At 44.8% G+C, this 26,482-nt stretch overlaps 1 protein-coding gene across 3 annotated transcripts in view; it reads left to right on the top strand.

Annotated features, from left to right (window-relative positions):
* Positions 1 to 26,482, top strand: part of CDC14A (cell division cycle 14A) — a 541,681-nt gene that overhangs the window by 382,175 nt on the left and 133,024 nt on the right. For all 3 annotated transcript variants that reach the window (XM_086954444.1, XM_086954436.1, XM_086954453.1), the window contains 2 exons: positions 6,423 to 6,510; positions 26,200 to 26,430. In XM_086954444.1, the coding sequence (XP_086810570.1) occupies positions 6,423 to 6,510; positions 26,200 to 26,430 (319 nt within the window). The remainder of the gene's footprint in view (positions 1 to 6,422; positions 6,511 to 26,199; positions 26,431 to 26,482) is intronic.

The following is a 26,482-nucleotide window of genomic DNA, read 5'->3' as shown; positions in this document are numbered from 1 at the left end:
TAGCGGCTTATTCGGACACAGTGATTATCATGAATTAAATGCACGGAAAGTACTGCTCCCCTTTGAGTGCAAATCTGCGCCATTGTGGCCTGCCTCGCGCCCTGTTTGTGTGCAGGGTACAATTAGTGTGCCTGTGGATAGTGAGGCGGGGGAGAGGCGGCAGCCGCCCCCTCACTTCTATTTATATGCGTGCTGGATGCAAGCGGTACAGGCTCAGGCGATTTAGGAGGTGCGTGTGATGGTGTAATGTACCTACCCCCCAGTGCTTATTTATGTAAAAAAAAACGTTTCCAAGGGGGTCGCCCGGCAGGACTGGACTGGGGAACAATATGTGGAAAATGCTCAAACCAGCCCTGCTCCCTTCGTTTTTCCCCCATCCATTCATTCTCTGGCCTTCTCTCCTCTTTCTTTCTCCCTCTCTGGTCGTTTTCTCTGTCTTCCTCCTCCTCCCTCCTGTCTTTCTCTCCTAACGCCTCTCCCTGTCTGTTGCACCGGTCAGGCAAGGTCTATGCCCTGTTCCCAAGAAAAGGTTAGAAAATCCACATGTTTTTGAATGATTTATTTTTCAGAATCTAACACATTGAATGAAACTGAAAATAGTTAACACCTGCTCCAGAAACCCACACGTTAGTGATGACGGTAGAAATGAGAAAAAGGCTGAATCTTGAGGGGTGAAAGCACCACAGTAAATCAATATTCTGGAGCAGGAAGCATCAATGGTTTCCAAATGGTACCCCCTCCAACCCCCCTCCCCCAGCAAATAAATTGTCCGGAAGGGGAGGTAGTAATGCCGCTTTGGTATGTGTGTTGCTGACACCGAGCATATTGTAGAGTAGCTTATTGGGTTAATGTGCTTGCTGCAGAGAGATGTGTGCAGTGTGCTGGTTTACCAGTATGAATTATCACAACACAACTTGGAAGGTAATGGTGCCTTCAGTTAAGGTTCAGTAATTAATGATGCTGTTACAGAGATCCTGGTGTAACAAGTTTCAGTCCTTATAAGGCAGGTCACTGGGCTATGCACCTGTTACAAACCAGTGCCGTAGCTAGACCTGCGGCCGCCCGTGGCGATGCTGCGAGCGCAAAGTTAGTAGTTTTATTTATTTAATATTACTTATCCTGTCACCTGTCGACTTCCTGCCTCCACCCCCCAACACCGCCCACCCTACCGCTCTTACCTGTGCAAGCCGGTACTGTCCAATTTCTGATGGGCTTCTCGGCAGTGGCACAGCACACAATTGTTAGTGCTTGCACCTTGCACCTGGGCACACGAGGGATGTTCTAGTGGGGCTCGGTCCTCATTGTGGCATATAAATCGCTGGCCCAGTGCAGCGAACTACCACTCTGCCAACAAATACGCTAACAAATTCCTAAAAATGTCTTGCACTAGTATGGCGGTCGTTTTTGTGAAACAGAAGTGCGTTCTTGAAGTCAACAGTGAAATAAACCTAGCTCCAGTTTTTGCTGCATGCCGTAGTGGTACTTGGTTATAACAACTTGGTTGCTGGCATGCAACATAGTATTTTATATAGGAAGCCGTGGGTGCTCATCACAGTACATTGATAAACCTCTCGCTTTCATGTTAAGAATCAGGAGAACTGTTAAAATACAGTTTTTTTAAAGTACGGTATAATTAATGTCCACAATATTTGGCTTAGGAATTTAGGTCCTAATAGGGCAAATGAGATGGCCAGTTAAGCCTTAAAACAAGGGACACTGAAATTGTGCGATTCTGCTGTCGTGGCTTTTTCTGCATTATTATGGATTTGCCACATTTGCTGTACAACCCATAATCTGCTGCATTATACATATAAACAAAAAAAATGGTTTTCTATAGCTCACACTGATTAAAAGTTGGATATAAAAAAGCAGCGATATGTTACCCGCAGTAGAAAGCAGTTTGTAAAGATTGGCTGGTCAACTTTAAATAGCTTATTGCTACATTTGGGTGTTAAAGTAGTACTGATGAAGTGAAAGCTTTGATAAGGCAGTGTTAACATGAGTAAAAATAACAAAATATTGAAGTACCACCATACCAGCATGTGCTGCATTATGCCGCATATGTTAGTCAAACTTACTGAATAATTTGGTCCTCTCCTGCCACATAGTTCCAGTGGCGCTGTCTAAAACCTGGGTTACACAGTCTGGAAATTATTTCCATTCTGTGTTCCACCCCTTCTGGTAAGAATAGTTGTATTCTGACGAACCTGTGATCTTCTGCCACCTTGTGGCTGAATCTAGGGCGTTCCGCTATAAATTTTGGTAAGCTCAAATGTGGAAGTGTATGCATTAGGTTCTGATGTCTCAACTTGTTCAGTTGTTATTCCATGAGCTTCTTCCTGCAAAGAAGGCCAAGCTCCAGACTGCTCTCTTTGTGATCGCCTTGCCAGGAGTAAATGTGTCTGTTCACCTGGCGACCTTAGGGACCGATTACTTTGGCTATTGTCAGTTGCATTCTTTCAAAAGACTAGACTGTCATCCTCCCCTTGGCTTCAGTGAGGCTGGTTGGGCCGGGGATGCTTACTCCACCATGGTCTCTCAGTATTTTTTCCCCAGACAAGTTGGGCCTGAGGAGTCCGCTCACTGTTCCTCGAGAAGGGCCCATGCACTCCTGTACTGCTACACTTGCGATCCATGGAGGCTGTAACACCAAAGAGCTCACTGAATGGCTTACCTTAGTGGTTAAGGACCTGGATTCATGGGACTTAGAACTGGTGGCCTCACCGGGGACTGTCTTGGCAAATGAGCAGGGCCAGTTTCTAACTTTGGAGTGACTTCTAGAGTCTGATGGTCCAGTTACCTTGCATAATTAGAGGCTCACCAGACACTGGAGTCGGCTAGTCTCGTGGTAATCCTCTAGTGGAGTTGGCTAGTCTCATGGTAATCCTTTGGTAAGGAGTGCATACTGTGTGTGGTGGTCAGCCCCTGTTTGTAAAGCCTTCCTTCTCTGGTATATTCAGTCCCTATTAATAGTCTACTCTGGAAAGTGGCGGGATTGAGGACCCTACTGCCAAGTGTTCTTTCATCCCCTGCCCCAGAAGTGAAGGCCCACTGATGCTGCTTCGGCTGCAGAATGTGGTTGTTCCACCAGGTGCAGCTGCAGAGGTCACATTGAGAGCCAACAGGAGGATGGATCTTTTGCATGGTATATCTGCACTTCATACGCCACACAATGATGATAACCAAGATACCACTGGTTCCCCATTGTATTCTGTGGGTTCTGCACTTGCTAACATCTCAGCTAAGGCCTACTGCTGCAATCATATGGACAATTAAAACTACCCTCAACCCCCTCTAACCCTCTCCCCCAAACCTTTCTATCCGAGAAGGAAAAGGCAATCTTATTTCCTCATGCCCATCCACATGGGTGAGGGTACCCCAAGGTCATTTTGACTATGCTTCAAAAACCTGCCAAGTGATACCCAGGTCATAAAACTCTGATTCCACAGCATCTGGTGGCCAGGTATGTCCACGTTCAGCGTAGTTGATCTGTGAAGGGTAAAATGCACACCAGGGTCCATGGAAAAATCTTCAAGGACAACTGATCTATGCCCCAGCTAGTGCTCATCTTTTGTTTCATTATGTCAATGTACTTAGTTGTTCACTTGCACTAAATAAAGACTGCCTTCCTTCTAAGATTAGTAATTAAAAGGTGTTTGGGATTATTCCATTGTTGCTAGTGTTTGTTGTACAGGTTTACTATTGTTTGTATTGCCAGGATTGCTCTTTCCCCACGTTGTATATGCACAACATATACATCTTTGGCCTAAGGGGAGCACATACACCTCATACACGTCACACACAATCATCCACAGTGTGAGGGAAACCTGCACAATATATCTAGAAACTATTTTCAACACATTTGCTGCTATATAGCCCTGGCCTGCATCCCTGGCAGCTTCCTGGACCACCAGACATTCAAAACCCAGCTAAAGTGCTCCCCAATAACAGCAGAAATGGAGATGCTTAAGTCAGTAGGAGTTGCAAGTGAAAAGACCCCTTACTACAACAGGTACAATAAGATAGTACTGATGGTTACACCAATGCTCGTGTACCAGAAGGACCCCTGGCTTCTCCACTGCTGCAATCTTTGATGCATGGGGGTGAACATGTGGTCCTTTGGCAGATTCACGTGATCAGTTTTCAATAACCAGTGCTTCAGTCTTAGCCTGGCCAGTATGACTTGCTCACCTGCCCCTGCGATGAGGGAGACTCCATTGATACCCCCATGTTTGGAAATGTACTTTATTGAGTTTGAAGATTCCCTCTAGATCTCCTTCCTCGCTGACATGGCATTGTGCCATGCCCGTTTCTTCCTGAAAAAAGTGGTGATGTCTGGGGACCATCCACCTTCTCATCTTAAGCAGCGTAATATACTCCTGCTTTTGTCATGGGTGTTCGGGCCATTGACATCAGCTTGTTTGAGGAGTTTTACAGATTAAACCTCCAACAAAAACAATACTTGCCAGGTCACTCATGTTTTCATTTGAGGTACCATCAGTACAGTGGTTTATCAAACTTTAAGCAAATTTTGTATCTGCTCCTGAGTTGCTGTTAGCTGCTTGATTCGTGTATGTCCCCTTTAGGGTATCTGAGTGGCTTATACTATGTTTTGGGTGTTAGTCTTTTTTTTTTTTTAAATCTGTGTCCGTGGGGCTACTACTCACTCAGTTTAGTCACATTTCCATGTATGAAGAAGATAATTCGTTCTTCTTTCTCCCTATGGCGAGGAAAAAGTTGTATATTGGGCTCTGTTTTAGGAACAGAAATATGAATTATTGTCTAAACCTGGATTCTTTATTAAGGAAGCCATAGAAAAATGTATTTTGCATCCCTTACAGCCTGTTATCAGTATTGTAGATCTTGTGATACACATTTACGAGTGGATATTCTATTGGTGAAATTTAACCTGCAGCCATGGACAAGCACTACAGCAAGGACAACTATAATCTTTGGATTTCAGAGCCCTTAGTTCATTGCCATAGTTGGACCATGCTCCACAATCTTGATCTCAGCAAGGATTTCATTAAGTCTCCCGTGGCATCAAGGAGAGAGCAACTGCGAGGATCACTTTGAGTCCGTTAGCACCTGCATCAGAAGGAAATGCTAGAAATAGGGTTGAACAATTGGAATATCATGCCTTCTGTCTGTCTTCCCACCGACTGTTTAGAGCAGCAGCTTTATGTGAAGGTTGCTGTGTGCCTCATGCACACTCAGGACTGTTTCCGTTCCAGTAAGTCCTGTACCCGTCTTTGGATCCCATACACAAACAATACATAGCATGAAAGTGCCCTGCTTCCGCAGTGAGGCTTAGAACCATCGGAGACCGTTTTCCATTTTTTTCCACCTCTTAAAATTAGAGTGCTGAATCTTCAAAACCTCAAACACTCAAACTCATTTGTAACTTTAGCTAGTACTTTGTTCTCTGTGTATTTCACAAATGAAAAAGAGCCTGGTAATTAACTGTTGCAAAACTTTGCCTCGTACATCAATTCAATGAAATATGTGGCATGTCCGAAGTTCATCAGCAATGGATGTCTCCCTCCTTCACTATCTTCCTCCTTCACCATCCTCCTAAAGGTTTCTGACTCAGTTTCTCATGTACTCCAGTCTCCCCTTCTTTTCATTCAACAATGCTTCTATGGGCTCTTGATTGTTGGAGGTCGTCTTCCAGAGTTTGTGGTTGTTGCTGAAAGGCAGCCTACTTCCTGTGTAGACTGCTACTTGTACCACCAGCTGTGGTGAGTCGCATCCATGACATTTGATTCCACCACCCAGAGCCATCCCCTATTACATTTGCACCTTTGTTGCTTATGTTTAAAGCAGAAGCTTGACAGTATAGAAAGTTTACAAAGTATTCATCAGAAGGGAGAAAGGTGGATACATTATATACACAGAGGAGTTGGCCTAACGGCTAGGGGGGTCGACCTCTTTTCTAGGGAACAAGTTAGAGCCTCGGCAAGGACGCGCAACATCCTGTGATTCTGGGCAAATCACAGAATCTTCCCGTGCCTAACAAAAAATTAGTGTGTCCTAATGTAGTTCAACAGGTGCTTGTGTAAAGCGCTCTGATAACCGACACCTATGGGTCAAGTTTGCGCTATATAAAACTCTGTAAAAAATAAAATAAAAAAGAGGACAAGCAACAGTAGGGAATATTGTCAGATAAAGTTCTGGATTCTTAAAAACAATTGGACATGAAGGGGTTGCAGAAATATAATAGTGCACCGATTTAGATCTCAAAAAGGCCGTGCACAGTAAATGGGGTTGCATTTATCTGTAATGGGTTATTTCAGTTTAGCGGGTTTAACAGACTTGAGAGTGGGAGATAAATAGGCGTGTGGCCTTTTTAGGAGACCAGCATCGTCTGTAGGCTGCTGGCAGTTTCTTGATTAATTATTTTCTTTTGATTTTCTCTCTAGCGTGTAGAAAATGGTGACTTCAACTGGATTGTCCCTGGGAAATTTTTAGCATTCAGTGGACCGCATCCAAAAAGCAAAGTTGAAAATGGTAAGGTGTTTGACTTTTTCATTTTTAGAGTGGTTTTATGGTATGTTTTATAACAGTTTTATATGCAATATGAATTTCACCCAGTGGGAACACTTCCTCAGACTGTGTTGCTGTTCTGTACTGTTTGAAGGGGTCTGTTGACACCAATAAGGTGGGGGAATGTCCTTCCAAGGGCGTAGCTGTAGTTTAAGAACCTGGAATTATATCTTTCTTTACTTAAAAGGCAAAAATTCCTCTATTTTTATTTAATTTTTATTTATAACGTTTTATATAGCGCGAACAAGATCCCGGAGGATATCAGAGTGCTTAACAATAAATTGGTAGAGAGGACAAAAGAAATAAACATAGTAATTGAGAAAAAGAAGGAAGAAAAAAAAACCCTTGTTAAACCGTAAACAATGGTACAATTATAAGATGAAATATTATGCAGAGGATGCAATCCGTGACTGTTAGTTGTGCCATGGAGCTAGGAACAAAGAGATAGACGACTTATAGGTGCGTCATCATCTTGTGGCAAGAGTTTGCTCATTAAAAATCTTTTGGCTTTTATGGATTGCTTTTACGTGCTTACCGTGAGTAATGTCTGATGTAGGATATGCTGAATTCAAGTGAATGCAGATTACTTCAAGAGTTGAATAGGCAGATTTTAGTTTAGGTCTGAGTGATGCTGATAAATCAATGTAGCAACAGCTTTCACTAGGTGGGGAGTAGATTCAAAATTTGGACTGGCACTGTTTGATAAGACTTGTGACGAAGAAGGAACTAGAGTTTCTCCCAAACCATATTAGCATTATAAATGATAAAATCAGCGTGCATTTAGTGTTTTACAGTAAAGTGTTTTCTTTGTATGTGGATGAAGTACAATGGGGTTAAGAATCATGGCTGGGCTAGCGTATGTTGTGAGTTTTTAGGCCTCGGCCTGCGAAAGTCAGCGCACATGCACAGTCGAGCTGGCGAGACTTAATGACATAGAGGGATTTTCACTACCGAGGTTAAGCCCCGCCCCTCTTTTCCATTGGCTGGCGTCCTAAACAGTGGCCAGCCGTTGGAGAAGAGGTCCTAGTGACGTTCTTCTTTCTCTCTAAGCCCCGTCCTTTTCAGACTAGGTTCCTTGACTTACGTTTGTGGTAAAAGCTTTCTTTTCTTCTTTATGGGGCCATCTGTTAAGCCCCATAAAGAAGATAAGAACGCTTTTACCACGAAGCTATGGTCCAAAGGCTGGGAGCCTCCCCAGGCAGGTCACAGCCGGGGTCACTGGTTTCCCAGTCCTCCCCTGTGCAGCTGGGCAGGGGTCGTTTGAGGAGGCCCTGGGAGGTGACGTACGAGCCCCTAAGTAGGTCTGGGAGTCCAGTGCAGTGTGAGGGATTTCTAATTGAGACCGGGTGCGTCTTATCGTGAACTGCGATCTGATCACAGCTTCCCCGAGACTCCCCTCGTTTCCTACTAGCTGTGGGATGCGTGTGCCCCCTCCTCCCCCGAGCGCTCCGTCTACTGCAGTGAAGCAGGAAACCTGGCCGCAGTGCCACCACCCGGACCAATGAATACACACAAGGCCGCAGCGGTTCCACTCTTCATTCGTTCATTTGTGCATTCATTCACATGTTTATTCGTTTGCGCGAACAGAGCAGCACCCACTGGCCTCTTCTGGACGTTCCTGCAAAAGCAGCTATGGAATAACCAGGGCGCTATCCCGGAAGCAGTTGGAACGCCGGGGTTCAGGCCTGTGCCACACACGGCTGAGGAGGGACCAACAGCAGCCACAGAAGACGATCTAATACCCGCCATTACAACAGACACCAGGTGCAGCGAGTACCTCTAGCACCAAGATGCGTTTGGGTCGTTCTCCAACCTGTGGTTTTGTAATAGTACTTTCATTTATACTCAGCCTGGACATGAGTTTCTGCACGGCTCCCAAACTTAACCCTCGCAAACACGAGGACGTGAAAATGTTTAATTTTCTTGTGCTTTAGATGGAGCTGAAATTGTGGCAAGTACGGAAGAAAACATGTATTTATCAGACGTTTAATAAAGAACTGGCTAAATACACAATTATCAACGGTAAAGCAAGTCATTGTGGGTCTTACAACGCCTTCCCAATATAACACTTTAATAAACAGACACATCCTAATAAATTGAAAACAGGATTCGTTAGTGACTCCAACGGCTCGCCGCATAACCTGCCATGTGCTAAAATGTTAAAAATTGTTTATTTGTGCACTCTGTGCCGATTGGGTGCTGGATTTTTGGATATGCATCGAGTGTCATGGTGGCTGTTAGTAGATATTAAGCGCTTGTTGGCTTTTTTAAAATGAAACTTAAAATACACAGCAGTGACCTGCGTGGGAGATGTGTCAACCTTGTAGCGTGTCGACCTAGTCTTTAACTGCACGTTCACACCCGCAGAGGAATTCAGTGTATCCAATTTAATAATAATCGCTATGCGCCTGTAATTTCCCAGCGAGGCATGCGCCCCCTAGCACAACTGGATGTCAGGAGATGCGTCAATTCATGGCCCACAAACTGTGAGAACGCTTTCACAATGTTAACAGGAATGATTCTGTGTTACTGCGACTGGAGATTTTTGGGTGTGCCTGTCTGTGCATGGATACATGTACATCTTTCTGCTACTGCATATGTATGCATGAACGTCTGTATGTTTGTGTGTGCCTGTGAGCACCTGCTTTGCCTGTGTAGGTGTGTCCCATTGCTACCCCTGTATGTATTGCACTTAGGGCTGTTTTCAGGAGCATTCCTGGGTGTCTTTCTGTGTTTGTCTGCGTATATATATTTTCGTGTAGTTGTGTGCTGAGTTTGCCTGCTTATGTAAGTACGTGGTCGTTGGTGTGTGCCTGTGTGAACCAGTGTCTGAGAGTGCCTTGTTTGCGTGTCACCGGTGACACACCCGTGTCACTGCAGGTGTGGTCACGTCTCTGGGCCCACTCAGCTCCAGGTGTTCCGTGTTTTTACAGTATTACTTTAACAGGCCTCGTGCTGTGCTGGGTGGATTCGGTATGGGGGGTGGGTGCGCGAGGGAACGTGGAGAGTCGCCGAATCGGAGGGTCTTGCGAGGGGGCCTGTTGGCCAGTACTTTTCTGTGAAATGTACTGGGTGGATGCAGGTCCACCCCTATGCAGATGTGATGCTTGCGTCAGAACCTCGGCTGTGCCACTTCTCGGGGAGCCCCTGTGTGTGTGTGTGTGTGTGTGTGTGTGTGTGTGGCTCTGTGTGTGTGTGTGTGGCTCTGTGTGTGTGTGTGTGTGGCTCTGTGTGTGTGTGGCTCTGTGTGTGTGTGGCTCTGTGTGTGTGTGGCTCTGTGTGTGTGTGGCTCTGTGTGTGTGTGGCTCTGTTTGTGTGTGTGGCTCTGTTTGTGTGTGTGGCTCTGTTTGTGTGTGTGGCTCTATGTGTGTGTGTGTGGCTCTGTGTGTGTGTGGTACAAAAGGGGGTGGTGATGGACGGAGCATCTGAACCAATCAAACACTCACACCCAGTCAACAGATCTGGGTTTAATCCATCACCGTTCTTTACCCACTCTGCCACCCCAGTTCTGACATGGCCATATGCAAATCAGTCTGACCCTGTGCCTCATGGGAACAGTCCAGCCCGAACTGCCAAGCCATGCCTTCCCTGGACCGGAAACAAGCTTCCGAGGACCGGTTTCTGGCATTTCAGCCGTCTTCAGCCCGGCTTGCTTGAATCCACTGGCAAAGTGAGCAAGGGACTCACGTCGGAGCATACCCTGCAACCTTATGGCGAACAAAGTGGTACAAAAGGGGGTGGTGATGGACGGAGCATCTGAACCAATCAAACACTCACACCCAGTCAAAAGATCTGGGTTTAATCCATCACCGTTCTTTAGCCCACTCTGCCACCCCAGTGTGTGTGTGTGGCTCTGTGTGTGTGTGTGTGTGTGTGTGTGGCTCTCTGTTGTGTGTGTGTGTGGCTCTCTGTTGTGTGTGTGGCTCTGTGTGTGTGTGTGTGTGGCTCTGTTGTGTGTCTGGCTCTGTGTGTGTGTGTGTGTGGCTCTGTGTGCGTGTCTCTGTGTGTGTGTGTGTGTGTGTGTGGCTGTGTGTATGTGTGGGGCTCTGTGTGTGTGTGGCTGTGTGTGTGTGTGGGGCTCTGTGTGTGTGTGGTTCTGTGTGTGTGTGTGTGGCTCTGTGTGTGTGTGGCTCTGTGTGTGTGTGTGTGGCTCTGTGTGTGTGGCTCTGTGTGTGTGGCTCTGTGTGTGTGTGCGGCTCTGTGTGTGTGTGTGTGTGGCTCTGTGTGTGTGGCTCTGTGTGTGTGGCTCTGTGTGTTTGTGTGGCTCTGTGTGTTTGTGTGGCTCTGTGTGTTTGTGTGGCTCTGTGTGTTTGTGTGGCTCTGTGTGTTTGTGTGGCTCTGTGTGTTTGTGTGGCTCTGTGTGTGTGTGGCTCTGTGTGTGTGGCTCTGTGTGTGGCTCTGTGTGTGGCTCTGTGTGTGGCTCTGTGTGTGTGTGTGTGGCTCTGTGTGTGTGGCTGTGTGTGGCTGTGTGTGTGTGGCTCTGTGTGTGTGTGTGTGTGTGTGTGGCTCTGTGTGTGTGTGTGGCTCTGTGTGTGTGTGTGTGGCTCTGTGTGTGTGTGTGTGTGGCTCTGTGTGTCTGTGTGTGTGTGGCTCTGTGTGTTTGTGTGTGTGTGGCTCTGTGTGTTTGTGTGTGTGTGGCTCTGTGTGTGTGGCTCTGTGTGTGTGTGTGTGTGTGTGTGTGGCTCTGTGTGTGTGTGTGTGGCTCTGTGTGTGTGGCTCTGTGTGTGTGTCTGGAAATGCAACAGGTCTCGCATTTGCGAGAGATGAAGCTATTGGCATTGTAAATGACAATGCCATTTATCTGTTTTCAAAACCAACACATACATAAAAATGTTGTCATTTACAATGCCAATAGCTCTAACATTTGCAAAGGCGAGACCGTTGCATTGTAAATGCTTGTTTAACAAATATCCGTTAGTCCAGCACTCTTCACAGTAATTACAATCTATGTAACAGTGAACATTTCAGTTATAGACACATCTTGTTCAGTGCAAATGATGAATCTTCAGTGGAATTGTTGTTTGTAGTGTATCCTTTATTTATTTCATCAAGTTTTTCTCCAATAAAAACAGACCATAGCCAACGCGTTTCGTCCTACAAGGACTTCTTCAGGGCGAAGAGTATATTGTTCCTTAGCTCCTTATAGATCGAATGTATATTCTCTTAGATATATCCAAATTAGTACCAGGTTTAACCTCTTTTTGTTATTTTGATTGTTATTCTTCTATATCATGAAGCTGGGTGAATCATTCATTAGACAGTCCAAGTAAACTGTTCTTTTCTTCAATTTGTGTTATCGAGGTCTGAGCCGGCTCCGTGGCATGGCATCCATCCCCATGTTCTTGTGTGCAGCAATTTTGTAAATGCATGTTTGTTTACCTGTCCAGGTGGGCAATTTTGACCCTTAAATGTGAAAGTTTTGTGCACCGTTTCATAACATTCCAAATTTGCAGATTTCACTTCCAGTCGATCTTGAGGTTATTTGGAGATATTCTCTAGTCATGTCTTGCTTTGCTGTTTTGGAAAGGTATACGAAAGTGGCTCACATTCCTTTCTCTAAGAGGTAATCCATAAAAGGCACAAGTCAGTCGACTGCTTTAGCCTTTTGCCTTTCTTCTTTCTACGTAAAGAAAAACAAAATACATCTTATCCGCCTTCGCTGCCACTCCCCCTCCCCCATCAGAAAATATTTGTCTCTTTAATGTAGACAAAAAACTACCAACAATCAATTGGTTCTTGGGCTGGTTTGTGTCATTGGATTCCACAACGTACTGTCCGGGACAGTCCTGAAGTTCCATGTGTGGGTCTCAAAAGGAGGCTTTTCCCGGAGTCTCTGCTTATGACCTGATCAGCTACAACCCCTGTCGATCATCTTGTCTGTTTTAAAAGAGTCGTCTTTGGTCTCCTTCCATGCTCTGGTGAAAGCGTTGTAACCAAGACTATATCTTTACCAGAGGCATGCCTCCTTCCTTCCTTCCTTCAAGGCTTAAAACAGAGTGGGGTACCAGTGGAATAGGATTGCTATGTAGTTGGTGACTAATCTTTTGATGAGCAAGTGGGAAGTGTGGAATCACCGGTATTCCCCAATCCCCCAGTTTCTAGAATGTGGTCAGTGTGAAAGAACGGGCACATAACTAAAGAAATATTAGTTTCATTTGTTTCATATCTGGTAATCTTTGGGCAAAAGGGTGATAGGGAAACAGACCAACACTTGTTTCCTCTCTAAACACCTTTTGTTGCTAAATTCAAATGATCAGGTTCCGCCGTCAATTGGCATCATCTAGGTAGAACAGCATTTTTTCAATGTATCTTTTGCTGCCACAGTTTTCCACTAGCTGTAAATAGGTTATTATTAACCAACTTTCTGATGAAATGCTGACTTACCCTATTCTGGTTTCATGTGCAGTCACACAGATGTCAACAGAAAATGCCGAACATATTGACACTGTTGGGCTGCTGTTCCAGGAAAATTATCTGTGGCTACGGTGTATCTATTGTTTTGTTTTGTTGGTGTCCTTATCAAAGCTTTCACTCGCACACTCAATGAAGTGCAAGCTGTTCCAGAATTGCTTTAGTGAGCATCCTACATAAGTGTGCTTTAAGAGTATAATGCAGCAAGACGGTTCCACAGATTGACGCACGCTGTATAAGAAACACAGCTCTCATGCTAATACTGGGAAGTGTAGACTGCAGTGGCGGCTGGCGGGGGACAGGAGGGGCGGTGAGACAAAATATATTTTTTTTAAATATATTTTTTTGCACTTGACTCGTCATGGACACAGTCTCTCCTCAGTCGTTGCTTCGCTTCCTGATGAGTCGCAGAAGCAGGAAGTACACAGGCTTCCCTAAGCCAATCACAATGCTGCAATGCAGCGTTGTGATTGATCTGAGTTTTGTGGTTCTGTGCTCATTTGGGCACTGGGAGCCGGGCATGATCTCCACCTAGGCTTTGTATTACAGCCCGATAGAGAACATGCTAAGTGGGCATGACTGTTGGTCCGGCCCAAGATGGCCAGCCAAATAATCATGCACACTTATTGTGCACAAACCACTCCTCCCCCCTGTGACATGAACCCCGCCTCACCCTAGCTCAGCCCCATAGCTACAAAACAATAAAATGATAATAACAATGTTATTATTTAATTTTTCCTTTTTCATTCTCTATGAGCAGTGGGGCGATGCTCCTCCGCTCGCCTCCCCTGGCGGGCTGAGTGGAGTTATTCTGTACTAAGATGCTTCTGGCATTTTCGAACTGGGCACGGTCATTTCTGAGCCCAGTTTGTCATGTATAAGTTTGCAAATCGTAGTGGAATCATCTGTGATAATCCCAGGTAAGAAACTGCTTCTCCTTTAGATACGAATACTGCAATTATTATGGATTAATTATAGTTACCTCTTACTACATTTTTAACCAACTGGGCTGCTCTTTAATAATGATAGATATCAATAGACGTATTCAGTCCTTCTACTTTATTTTATTTCCTCTTCTTTTATTAAGGTCTTTCCTATATTTTTTTATCCTAATTCTTATATTATTTAAAAAAAACTATGCCTTTCTGTTAGTATAGTAACAAAACTTCTATAATTTGTTAATTATACTGTATGTTCTATTTTATGTAATATTGCTTTAATAAATATTTTATTAAACTCAAAGGAAAAAAAGCTGGCCAGTCGTGCAGTTGCCATTGATAGTGATGAATAAAAACTGCTTGATCCTTAAAGGCTGCTTTGTTCTTAACTGTACCTACTTCCTCACGAATGTTATTATATACACTATAGTATACAGAAAGAACGTAAGCTTCGTTCTTTCCTTAGAAATAGCCAAATATCTGGTTGATCATGGAGAGGACCTACCTCTAAATCTAGGCACGAAGCATGTCAATATTACAATTTGCATGACCCACTCCTCTTTTATTGTGGACAGAAAATATGGCTCCGATCATTCACCAGAGAATAAAACTTGTAGAAATCCACTTCCCATCAACATGATAACTTTACTATTGATACTTTTATTTAATTTGCCTTACCCGGCTGGAGACCTCTCAGCTGGACCTGAATGTTTTTTAAAATTCACGGAGAAGACGTACATCGCTCAAGGTTTTGCTTGCATTTTTGTCTCTACTGGGATTACAGATATCTAGACTTTCTTTTGAATGTGTGATTGGATCTTGGCGAGTAAAGACAATCTGCTTAACTTTAATGTATACAAGGTTGCCGTCTGTTCTGTGGGGAGCCGCGCTAGGTAGCATTCTGCACAACAAATGGAAGGATACCCAATGTGTCCTCCTTTGAAAGAAGAGTATGACCGGCAGAATTTGGTCTTCTGTGGCTCCACTTGGAGTCCATATCAATGAATTGCAGCATTTATATCATACTTACTTCTATATGTGGGGCCCTGAAGCACTTGCCTACATTGGTAGCATATAACACCATGTAGGGTGTGTGGCTGGAAGGATGATGTTTTTTGTTTTGATCCTATGTTGGAAGTGTTTCCGTGTTGTGCGTGATGACCACTCGGGTGCAGTTATTGTGTTATGGGACACAGCGCATGGCAGTGTGTTGGATGATGATGTATAAGAGACAGATACACAGTTTTATCTTATCCAGTATTGGGGTATCTTTCATAGATTCACATGCCTGAATCATTCCCCGTCGCAGAGGCAGGAGTCCCACGGTAAATTACAAAAGTAGTGCCATAAGTAAAGAATTGTAGTAGGCTAAAAGACAAAGGCCTAACTCCTAAATACTAGAAGCCCATCTACAGCATTATAGTAAAAAGAACCAAAAGTTAGCTCCAACCAATCGGCTACCAGCACCCTCTAGAACACTCAGCAGAGTCAGTTCTCCTCAGATTTTCACTGCACGTCGTGTGGAAGGGAGTCTCCCTGAGTGCCTACTCAGTTCTACTTTTCATCTTTTCAGGATGTCTGACAAGAAAGCTCTCTTTAAACCCTGCAGGACCTGTGATAAGAAGAGGGTCCATGTTGATGACCAGCATAAGGACTGCTTTTACTGTCTTTATCCTAAGCATGTTGCTAAGGATTGTAGAATCTGCAGTACTTTCCCCACTAAGACTCTTAGAGATAGAGAGGCAAGAGTGCTTTTATGGCTTAAATCCTCCTCTGCTGTGGAGGATGACAGAGGCTCAACTTCGAGCCAAAGAACTAGATCCCATGACAGCTCTTCAAGTGAGGGAAGAAAACACCATAAAAGTTCCAATGATAGCTCTGACCCTCCACAGAGGTCACCTAAGCTTTCCGCTGGGTCAACGCTATCTCCACCCTCTACATTGATCAAGGAATCTAAGAAGCTAACTACTTCAAAATCTGTGAGTAAAAGCCAGGTTAAATCACTCATGTTGAATCCATCGTCTGTGATTTGTGACTTCTTCTGCCCCATCATCGACTGCTACTGTCTCGCCGACGGCCATTACTTCGCCTATTTTATCTATTAAGATTTCTATCACGACTAAGAAACCTGTTCTTGAAGAATCGTCGACGAGGACGTCATCGACGAAGTCTCCGTCGGCGATCACGTCGACGTCAAGCCCATCGACGAAGGTACTATTATCAATGAAGCCTACGTCATCGACGTTTGCCATGACGACTGTCCTGTCGAAGACCACATCAGAGAAGATCTCATCAACGACGATACCATCGACGAAGAGCGCATCGACGAAGAGCTTGCCGATGATGATCCCGTTGACGACGAAGAGCCCGTTGATGAAGAGCTCGTCGACAACGTCTTTACCAGTTCAATCTCAAGTATCAGCAGTGGCACTTTCGCCTTCACAATCAACACCCATATCATCTGAACCTTTTCAACTTAAAACTTTTCAAAGACAGGATTACAGTAAAACAGCTCCACTTTTGCCATCTCACCTTTTGGAAATTTACGTTGACGATGAGGACTATGAGGATGAAGACGATGAGGGACCATTTGGCACAGCTCACCATCCTTCTGAGCTTAACATCAAGAGTCAAGACGATGGTGATGATGAATACCAGGAACACTATTATCAAGAAGAATTTATGGTTCCATACCATAGATTTCCTCAAAGGGAGTTGCGCCAGAAGGAGATGAGTCATCTCCCTCCAATGCTCATACAGGATCTCCAGGCCATGCTGGCGGACTACCGTCCAAGGTTTCCCCCGCAACAGGCTATCCCAGAAAATCCACCTTCACCAGCGGGGATCCCTGATCCGTTACCTCAGTCTGTGGTTCCTCTTTCGCTGCCTCATCCTTCAGGTCCATCTGAACATGTGCACCATGACACTACATCTTCTGAAGAGGAGGTTGAAGAGGTTGAATTACCTGACAATACTAATATTACGGATCCCTTGGACGAATATATTATACCGATGACTTCTCCACCCTTTCCTCAGCCTTCTGATTCTCCTCCTGGGGACATCGGGGGCTTTCATAATTTAATGCAGCGAGCAGCATCTAGATTCCAATTGCCTGTTACTGTAGAGCAGACAGACTCCTTTTTGCATGATTTCAAGGAAGATCACGCAAGCTGTTCCTATCATCGATTATATCTTGAATGAAGGGGTTAAAATCATTAAGAAGCCTGCGTCTATTCAGGGCTGTACTTATTCGCATTGAGTGCCGCGCTCCTGCTAATAGTCAATCTTGTCTGATTGGTCATTCACAACCAGATTCAGTGATTTCTCAAGCCGCCCAACAAAGATCTAAAAATCCTGCGACGCCTATTACCACACCGCCTAATAAGGAAGGACGGAGGCTGGACCTTATAGGTTAAAAATTCTCCACTATGGCAGCGGCCTCCATTAAAGCTGCAAATTCTCTGGCAATAATCAGTCGGTATGACCGTCAGATTTGGTCAGATATGGCGGTACTTATTGACCTCATCCCTGAGGACCGTAGACAAGACGCAAGGGAGATTCTCTTGGAAGGAGAACAAGCCGCATCTGAAATCATAGATTTCACGCTGGAGATTGCGAAAACTAACTTACTTCAGCTTGCCGGAGCTGCAGTGCTTAGATGCCAGCCACAACTTTCAGGCCTGAAGTGCAAACTAAGATTTTAGACATGGCCTATGTCGGAGAGTCTTTATTTGCGAAACACATTGATGAGGCCCTCCTTGCTATCAGAACTGATACTGATACCGCTAGATCGTTAGATGCATTTCAATACAGGCACGGATCTTTCAGAGGTGCAAGAGGACATTGTTTTGCTTCAAGAGAAGGATACCAAAACCAGCAAAATAGGCGGTATCAATCGCAGTATAGACAGCCTTACAACCAGCCATCATACCACCAATCCTCTTTGGCTAGTTTCTCCCATCAGGGTGGTCGAAAACTAATCAAAGTCGAGATACCAACAGGAAACTATGATCTATGCAGGGCGCCAGCCATAGTACTCTCCCTCCCTGTGGGCGCAAACATTTCAGCTTTTTTTCACAAGTTGCAAGAAATGACTTCAGACCGATGGGTCCTAGACCTAGTAACAAACGGCCACACCCTGGAATTCATCAAACAGCCACCTACTACTCCACCCTAGGGTCCCCCTACCCCTCGTCTTCACTTATTGTTTAAAGAAGCCTTAACGATGCTCCTCAAGAATGCAATAGAGAAGGTTCCATCATCTCAAAGAGGAACCAGTTTCTATTCTTGTTTCTTCCTCTTCAAGAAGAAGTCAGGGGAATGGAGACAAAATTCCTCAAAAAGCAAAGTTTCCGGATGGTCACACTTTCCGAGTTCTTAAGGTGTCTAAACAAAGGAGATTTTATGGCTTCTCTGGATATGGAAGATGCGTATTTCCACATCCCTATCCATCCCAACATCGGAAATATCTTCACTTCACAGTGGCTGGCGCCCACTATCAGTTCAAGGTGCTCCCGTTTAGGCTGAAAACGGCACCAAGAATCTTCACGAACTGCTTAGCACCAGTGGCAGTGACATTGAGATCTCGAGGAATACAGGTGTTCCCTTATCTCGACGATTGGCTGCTCAAAGGTCCTTCCGAGCAAGCACAAAGATGCCACAACAGCATGTCTCCATCTCTTCTCTTTTCTGGGGCTGACTCTCAACAAGAGCAAATCGCATTTGCATCCACTACAAGCCATTCCTTTTCTCGGGGCAATGCTAGACACTAAGCATTCTTGTCACAAGACCGTCAAATGCGTCTCCAAAAATTTGCTATTTCAATCTCAAAAAGAAGGTCGGTTTCTGTCTGGATGTGTGCTTGACTTCTAGAGATGTGCTACTCTGAGAGAAACCTCATACTCTTGGCACTGCTCAAAATGAGACCTCTTCAGAAGGAATTACATCTTCAATGGCAACAAGCTATGGGTTCGTTCGACGATTCCATCAGGGTCACGTCGCACATGATAGATTCTCTGCATTGGTGGTCTCAGACAGCGAATTTGGCCCAAGGTCTCACATTCCTACCAACCATTCCAGACTTTGTTTTAACAACCGATGCTTCCATGGAAGGATAGGGAGGTCATCTGCAAGATTTTCAGATTCATTGTGCACAAACAGCATATCAACAGACTGGAGCTCCGCACCATCTTTCTTTCTCTGCAAGCGTTCCTCCCAAGGATCACGGGTTCCTCAGTGCTGGTCCGTACCGACAGAGCACAATCAAATCTTGTTGTTTAAAATGGAAGCGACTTTGCTGTTGGTGCAAGGCGAATAATATCCACCAGTTCAAGCTCCTGCTGAACAAATTATTCCTTATTCGCTGTCTCTAGCCAAATCTGGGCTTACTTTTTCATCGGTCAAGGTCCATCTTGCTACTCTTTCCAGATTCAGAAAATGCGCCTACCTTTCTTCTCTCTGTTCATCTTCACTTATCAAGCAATTTATGAAGGGCTTTTCTGAGCTTTTTCTCCAGTGCGAGCACCCCTACAGAGTGGGAACTCAATACTGTACTGGCGCAATTAATGAAACAACCATTTGAGCCTATCCCCAAAGCTGATCTCAAATTCCTCAGGTGGAAGGTTGCCATTCTCCTGGCTCTTATTTCTGTAAGAAGGGTTAGTGAAATCCAAGCTTTCTCCATCACAGAACCCTTTCTACATTTCACTAAGGACTACGCAACTCTTCAAACAAATCCTAGATTCATCTCAATTTCACTTGAATGAACCGGTAAGGTTAAGAACTTTCTTTCCGAATCTATCCACTCCAGCTGAAAGAGCATTACACTCTCTCTTTCATAGATTCACATGCACCCACCCTCGTTCCCGGCGAGTCAGTTCTTTATGATTTGGGAATCCTCTTCCCACTTGTGCTAAGAAAATCTGAGAACTGACTCTGCCGAGAGTGTTCTAGAGGGTGCTGGTAGACAATTGTTTGGAGCTAACTTTTAGCTATTTTTACTATCATGATGTAGATAGGCTTCTAAGGTTTGGGCCTTGGGCCTTTTTCTTTTAGCCTACTATTATTATTTACTTATGGCACTACTTTTGTAATTTACTGTGGGACTCCCGCCTCGGCGATGAGGAATGATTTAGGCATGTGAATCTATGAAAGATAACTGCAGTTACAGGTAAGTAACTTGTTTTCTTTTTCAGCATGCTGGTAGCATGCAGCACCTGTGTGTTCTGGGCACAAAACGAATTCCTACCTGGTCGTAGCTGTCGAAGATATGTAGAGCTTTACTGAACTCTCGTCCCGTAGGAAGGCCCCACGGTGGCACAACAAACACTCAGTTGCTAGAAGAGGTACCAAGGCACATCCCTCTCAGTTGCTATTCTCCAAATATCATGTTCGCCATTCCAACTCCAAAAACAAATGATTTCACCAACTTCTGTATTCCTCAAAAAGACATGTACAATGTTAAATATTATTCCAAGTCCATTTATTAACAATTCCTTTCTTTTGCCACACCGTCACAGCCGACGCGCGTTTCGCCCTCCGCAGGCTTTTTCAAGGCTGAAATTCATACATAAAACAGTATGTTACCAAAAGGAATGAGGTAAAAGCCACCTATGTGCATGCTCATAATAGCATATCGTACTAAACATTCATCCACTTTTCTCTTGGGTTTTAAATATCCTATTTATATCGTAACGTCATGTTCACTTGTCACAGTACAAATATTAATAATATGAACAATATACAAAGTTTAAAAAGTATAAATATACCATCATTGTTATAAGTTCATAACAATCATCTTTCCTATGTGCACTCCCCAATGTGCCGTCTTCACATCCATATTGGTTTTTCTGGTAACCCCATATTCCATTCAGACAAAATTTAGCATGTGTATGCACCACAAACCAATTCCGTGTCATGCATCCTAAAGTTTTGCACAATTTTGAGAATAGGTTAAAAGCAGAATGCCACTATTTAAAATTTTTTATCTGTTTTATTGGCAGCTACGCCATTTTTGATGCCACTGTTTCTACAAATCTAACTTAATAGTTTCACTTACCTAACAATTTGTATGGTGAGCATGTATCTTTTAGTAGTCAACAAGGAATCGTATGGTCTGTGAGTACATGGGTCCTGCAAGTACGTAGAAATATGTAATTAATTCTCTTTATCCCCATGCATCACTTGGATCAGTGGCGTCACTAGGGGGGTGCGGGGGGTGCGGACCGCACCGGGTGACACCCTCACAGGGGGGTGACACCATCCATCCGGTTACGCTGTGTGTATGTAACACAGCTTAGTCACGCAGCAACGACGGTACGTACGCGCGCGTCCACGGCAGACGTGAGGGTTCATGGCAGTAATGTCTCGAGCCGAGGGAAGGTAGCGGGCGGCTCTGCTGACTGTTACAGACAGAAAAGGTAAACACATTTTAGGGCTTCTAGGGATGTAAAACTGAAAAGAATATCACCGGCATGGCACACATTTTCTATAGCCATCACGAGCCTTGCTTTCTTTTCTGTGGCAACAGCATGCTTTAACTATAGAGGCTGTGTGCCTTTCATTTCCTCAGAACTTGCCCTGTGCACGCACCTTGGTATTTGTGGGTCACAAAATGGCTTAGTAGGTTGAACACTTGCTGCTGAGATTTGTGTAATCTTTGAGTTTCAAAGTGTAACTCCCAAACTCCACAGGGCAGAGGGCACGGGACTGTTTCTGACTAACCCTCGATCCTTCCTTCCATTCCATGCCCCACACAGACTGCGCACCATTTATTTTTTTTAAATAGCGCGAACTAAAACCCAAAAGTATCGGAGCGCTTTAAGCCGCGAAGCCAGGAAGGCGAGAGGGAGAGCTGCGCTTCAGCCTGCTTCCGAGCAGAGGGCCCTCTGTCTGTGGCTACTCCTCGCAGCTGCCCTGGTCGGAGTCTAGCTTTAAACTCTGCAGCGAACTGCAGGTATCAATGAGCTCTTTCTCGTCGCCCTGGTTTTGCTTTCAGTGTTCTCTTCCCCCCCACAAGCTCCTCCAGCACACCCTCTCTGCTCTTCCTCCCCCTTCCTTCCAGTCAGTCATGGGGCCCCAGCTTTCGCCTGCCTCAAAGCGGGAACCAGCTGGACGGAGATGGAGGGCTGTGGTGCAGTCTAAGATCAGCGGCACCGGGAAATCTTCAAAAACAGAATAGGGTGGAGTGGTTTAGTTGTTGGAGTAATATTGCCTTATAGTGTGTTTTTTTAGTCGCACTTTGTCTTCACAGAGCAGGATTTGATTGAGTGTATGGGCATTGCTAGGGGGTTTGCACGCCTGTTTAAGCACCAATATTGGAAGGGTAATCTGTCCCGTCAACCCTCAATTATTGGTTTTATACTGTGTAAAAAGGACATTGCATGCTCTGGCGAACAGGTGGCATAAGTGGATCTAACCTACAAGGTCCGGGTGACAAGTGTGTGGTTATTTTGTGGGCAGAAGAGTTGTAGCTACTGCCATGTAATACGGCACATTTATTTTGTATTTTACAAAGTTTTATATAGCGCAAACTAGACCCGAATCATGTATCAGAGGGCTTTACATAGCACCAGTTGCATTACATTGATGCTACAGTAACGCCCCACTACAGATAATGGTGTCAAAGGAAAACATGCATTAAGCACATGGCAATCACCCACTGCAGAGCAATCTAACCATTTCGTTTTTAATTTAGCTCATGCATCTAGTTTTATTTTCTTTCTTCTTGCATTGCAATACTCGCCGCCTGTAGTCTTGCTCTCTGGTCAGATTCAGATAGTCTAATCTTGGGGAGTTGTGGTTGTTTTGAATATATTTGGTAATTCCTGTAAACATCAGAGTGCACATCGGCCTCCCCACCACCACTGCAATCGTTTGAAATGAAGAAATCACTTCTCTGTTCTTAGCTGCACGGGTCTTCCACACTTTGTAAGTGCTCCAAGTTCACACAGCTTTTTATTTTGTTGGCTTGGTTTCTAGCAAGAAGTGATCCTGTTTTGTTTATTCTGTGCAGACTCTTTCATAACGGCGCTCACGATAGTAGATCTAACCCCTACCGAACATTTTCTCAGCGTAAATTCTCCCCCTGCTTTAATGTGACTTATACAGAAAACGTATCTGCACCAATCAGCCAGGTTGTGGCTGTAGCCATTGCCTGGGCTTATTCACAAATCTGCACTGTACACAATAAGAAGCAATATAGTATTTTCAAAGATATTTTGTGACTCATCAGTCGCAATGCCGCTAATATCTCGAGTTGCTCAGTTGTATATGCATTATGTGATTTATTTTATGCATTGTTTCTGTAGATAAACCTTAACTGGTTTCCAATCTGCTCGGCTGCTGCTACCTCTTCCTCCCCTCTACTTGTCAGGCTTTTACTTCCCTGTTGCCAGCGCTGCACTGATGATCCCCGGCGACCATATATCACATGTGCATTACTATCACAAAACATGGAATTTGTAGCTTTCAGATCTAGCACACATTTTCAGATATGCTTTTTGGAAAGGGGTAAAATATTGTCATCCTTTATTTTCTCTGAAGAACAAACAATATGCTGCTTAGGATATATTAAAAACCCACCAGTGCTGCCTTTCTGGCACCCTTTGGAGGAGTATTGCAGAAAGTGCTTTTGGCTGAAGCGGCAACACAATCACTTGCAAGACGTGTTCTGTGTGAAACAACGTTATTATCTGCAGTGTAGCAGGTACCTGGCACTGGTGCTTCTGGGTGCGAGGGGCCCACTGCACCCCAGCTTTAGCTTTTTTTGCAACCTAACCGAGGCACAAGGCCCATTTTCCTGGCTTGCATAATGCCAATCTCCCAGAAGCACATCATTATTAGAGGTCTATCTGAAGTAGGCAACAATGATATCTTATCTCAAGTCATTACTAAAGGCCGTATGGTAGCCATAAAAAGGGTGCAGTGGTTTCTATGAAGTCACTAAAATGGCTACAGCACCCCAGTTCCTGCCCCCCACATTGTAAAATGTGAAAGGCAGCTCTGTGTCAAGATACCGGTTTTGTGCAAAAAAATAACCTGTGTGTTCTGTTTTATGTGCACATTGCCTTCCTTAAAACATGTAATATAAGATCGTGCAATGTTTCTACGGGATGGAGTTGGCTATGGAGCTACCAAGGTCCAGAATGACTGGTCGGAGCTCTGCAGCCTCGCCTCTGCGTCTAACTATTTACACTTATGGTGCAGGCAGAGGGTGAGATGATGCAGGCAGAGGGGGAGGTGGTGCAGGCAGAGGGGGAGGTGGTGCAGGCAGAGGGGGAGGTGGTGCAGGCAGAGGGGGAGATGGTGCAGGCAGATGGGGGGATGGTGCAGGCAGAGGGGGAGCTGGTGCAGGCGGAGGGGAGATGGTGCAGGTGGAGGGGAGATGGTGTGGACACAGGGAGAGATGGTGCAGGCAGAGGGTGAGATGGTGCAGGCAGAGGGGGAGATGGTGCAGGCAGAGGGGGAGCTGGTGCAGGCAGAGGGGGAGCTGGTGCAGGCGGAGGGAAGAGGGTGCAGGCGGAGGGGAGATGGTGTGGACACAGGGAGAGATGGTGCAACCAGAGGGGAGATGGTGCAGGCAGAGGGTGAGATGGTGCAGGCAGAGGGTGAGATGGTGCAGGCAGAGGGTGAGATGGTGCAGGCAGAGGGGGAGATGGTGCAGGCAGAGGGGGAGATGGTGCAGGCAGAGGGTGAGATGATGCAGGCGTAGGGAGAGATGGTGCAGGCAGTAGGTGAAATGGTGCAGGCGCAGGGGAGATGGTGCAGACAGAGGGAGAGATGGTGCAGGCAGAGGGGACATGGTGCAGTCAGAGGGTGAGTTGGTCCTTCCGGTAAGTTATGAGGGGGTGACACCATGAGTTACCGCACCGGGTGACACCAACCCTAGTGACGCCACTGACTTGGATTAAATATAGCCAAAGTGGCTCGCCAAGGCACAGAAATGCCGGGCTTACCTTTACAGCTTTTGTTTTAGTGCACCACGAATTCGGTTTATGTAGTATGGTGTCAGTCCTTCTGTTCTTTGGTCAGTGAACCAGTAGTTAAACGTCTGATGGAGCCATGATAAGTCCCATCTGCAATAGATCATCGTGTAGTGACAATATATGATTAACTATTTATTCATATGTCCAGTCACTATTTTAAAAAAGTTAGTGTGGAGGCTACGTTTTTTTAGGATTAAATCATTTTTTTATTAAGCAAACTAAAACGCCTTCAGTGGATGTATCAAGAATGAAATCACTCTTTGATACTCTATTGTGCACCTAAAAGACATACCATTCACATTGGTTGTTAGGTATTGAAGTAAGAAATAAAAACAATAAGACGATTAAATGCATTTTTGATTTCCCCCAGGAGGTACACTCAGTTATGCTGCACATTGCCCATGGTGTATACCTTCTGACTTTTCTGCCAAACACAATTATCCTCCATTAATAAAGATACCCAAGTGAACATGACGTTACGATATAAATAGGATATTTAAAACCCAAGAGAAAAGTGGATGAATGTTTAGTACGATATGCTATTATGAGCATGCACATAGGTGGCTTTTACCTCATTCCTTTTGGTAACATACTGTTTTATGTATGAATTTCAGCCTTGAAAAAGCCCGCGGAGGGCGAAACGCGCGTCGGCTGTGACGGTGTGGCAAAAGAAAGGAATTGTTAATAAATGGACTTGGAATAATATTTAACATTGTACATGTCTTTTTGAGGAATACAGAAGTTGGTGAAATCATTTGTTTTTGGAGTTGGAATGGCGAACATGATATTTGGAGAATAGCAACTGAGAGGGATGTGCCTTGGTACCTCTTCTAATTTATGTACGAGATCCCGTCTCACCAGGAGTGAGTAGGAGATCGTGGATTGTTGCTTTAAGGTGGATAAGCACAATACCAAAGAGCACTCCAATAGAGTGTACTAAATACATTGTATTACAACTATTACTAAGGGGAACAAGTATTCACAGATGTGCAGACCAAACGTAGCAAATCCACTGTGTGCTTTATGTTGTCTAAACACTCAGTTGCTGTAGGTACAGGTTGCGGGCCCGTATGCTAGTGAGAATGCCATGATGAAGTTGAGTTCTCCAATCTAACCAAATGCATTTAGAAGCTATTTCACTACAAGCACAACCCAAGACTAAAGATAAACCAGCTTGGGTCTCAGTGTATTTTCTTGTTTAGATGGTTGCCCTTCTAATTTAGCTGTACAAGTAATTGTATTGCCGTGGTAATGCACCAGATGATTTTTCGTTCTGCACATTTCAATCTGTTTTGACCTGTTCATTTTCTTTAAAACAGGTTACCCCCTCCATGCACCCGAAGCTTATTTCTCCTATTTCAGAAAGCACAATGTCACTACAATCATAAGACTGAATAAAAAAATCTACGATGCGAAACGCTTCACGGATGCGGGCTTTGACCACCATGAGTTGTTTTTTATCGACGGAAGCACGCCTAGTGACCTCATCATGCGAAGGTTCCTGAATATATGCGAAAATGCTGCAGGTGCCATTGCGGTGCATTGTAAAGGTATGTGTAGCCTATGAACAAGCACTGGCAAACCCAATAGGTCTCACCTATG

The sequence above is a fragment of the Lissotriton vulgaris genome, chromosome 1_1, assembly GCF_964263255.1.
Source record: "Lissotriton vulgaris chromosome 1_1, aLisVul1.2, whole genome shotgun sequence".
NCBI lineage: Eukaryota > Metazoa > Chordata > Amphibia > Caudata > Salamandridae > Lissotriton > Lissotriton vulgaris.
This window is presented reverse-complemented; position numbering and strand designations above follow the sequence as displayed.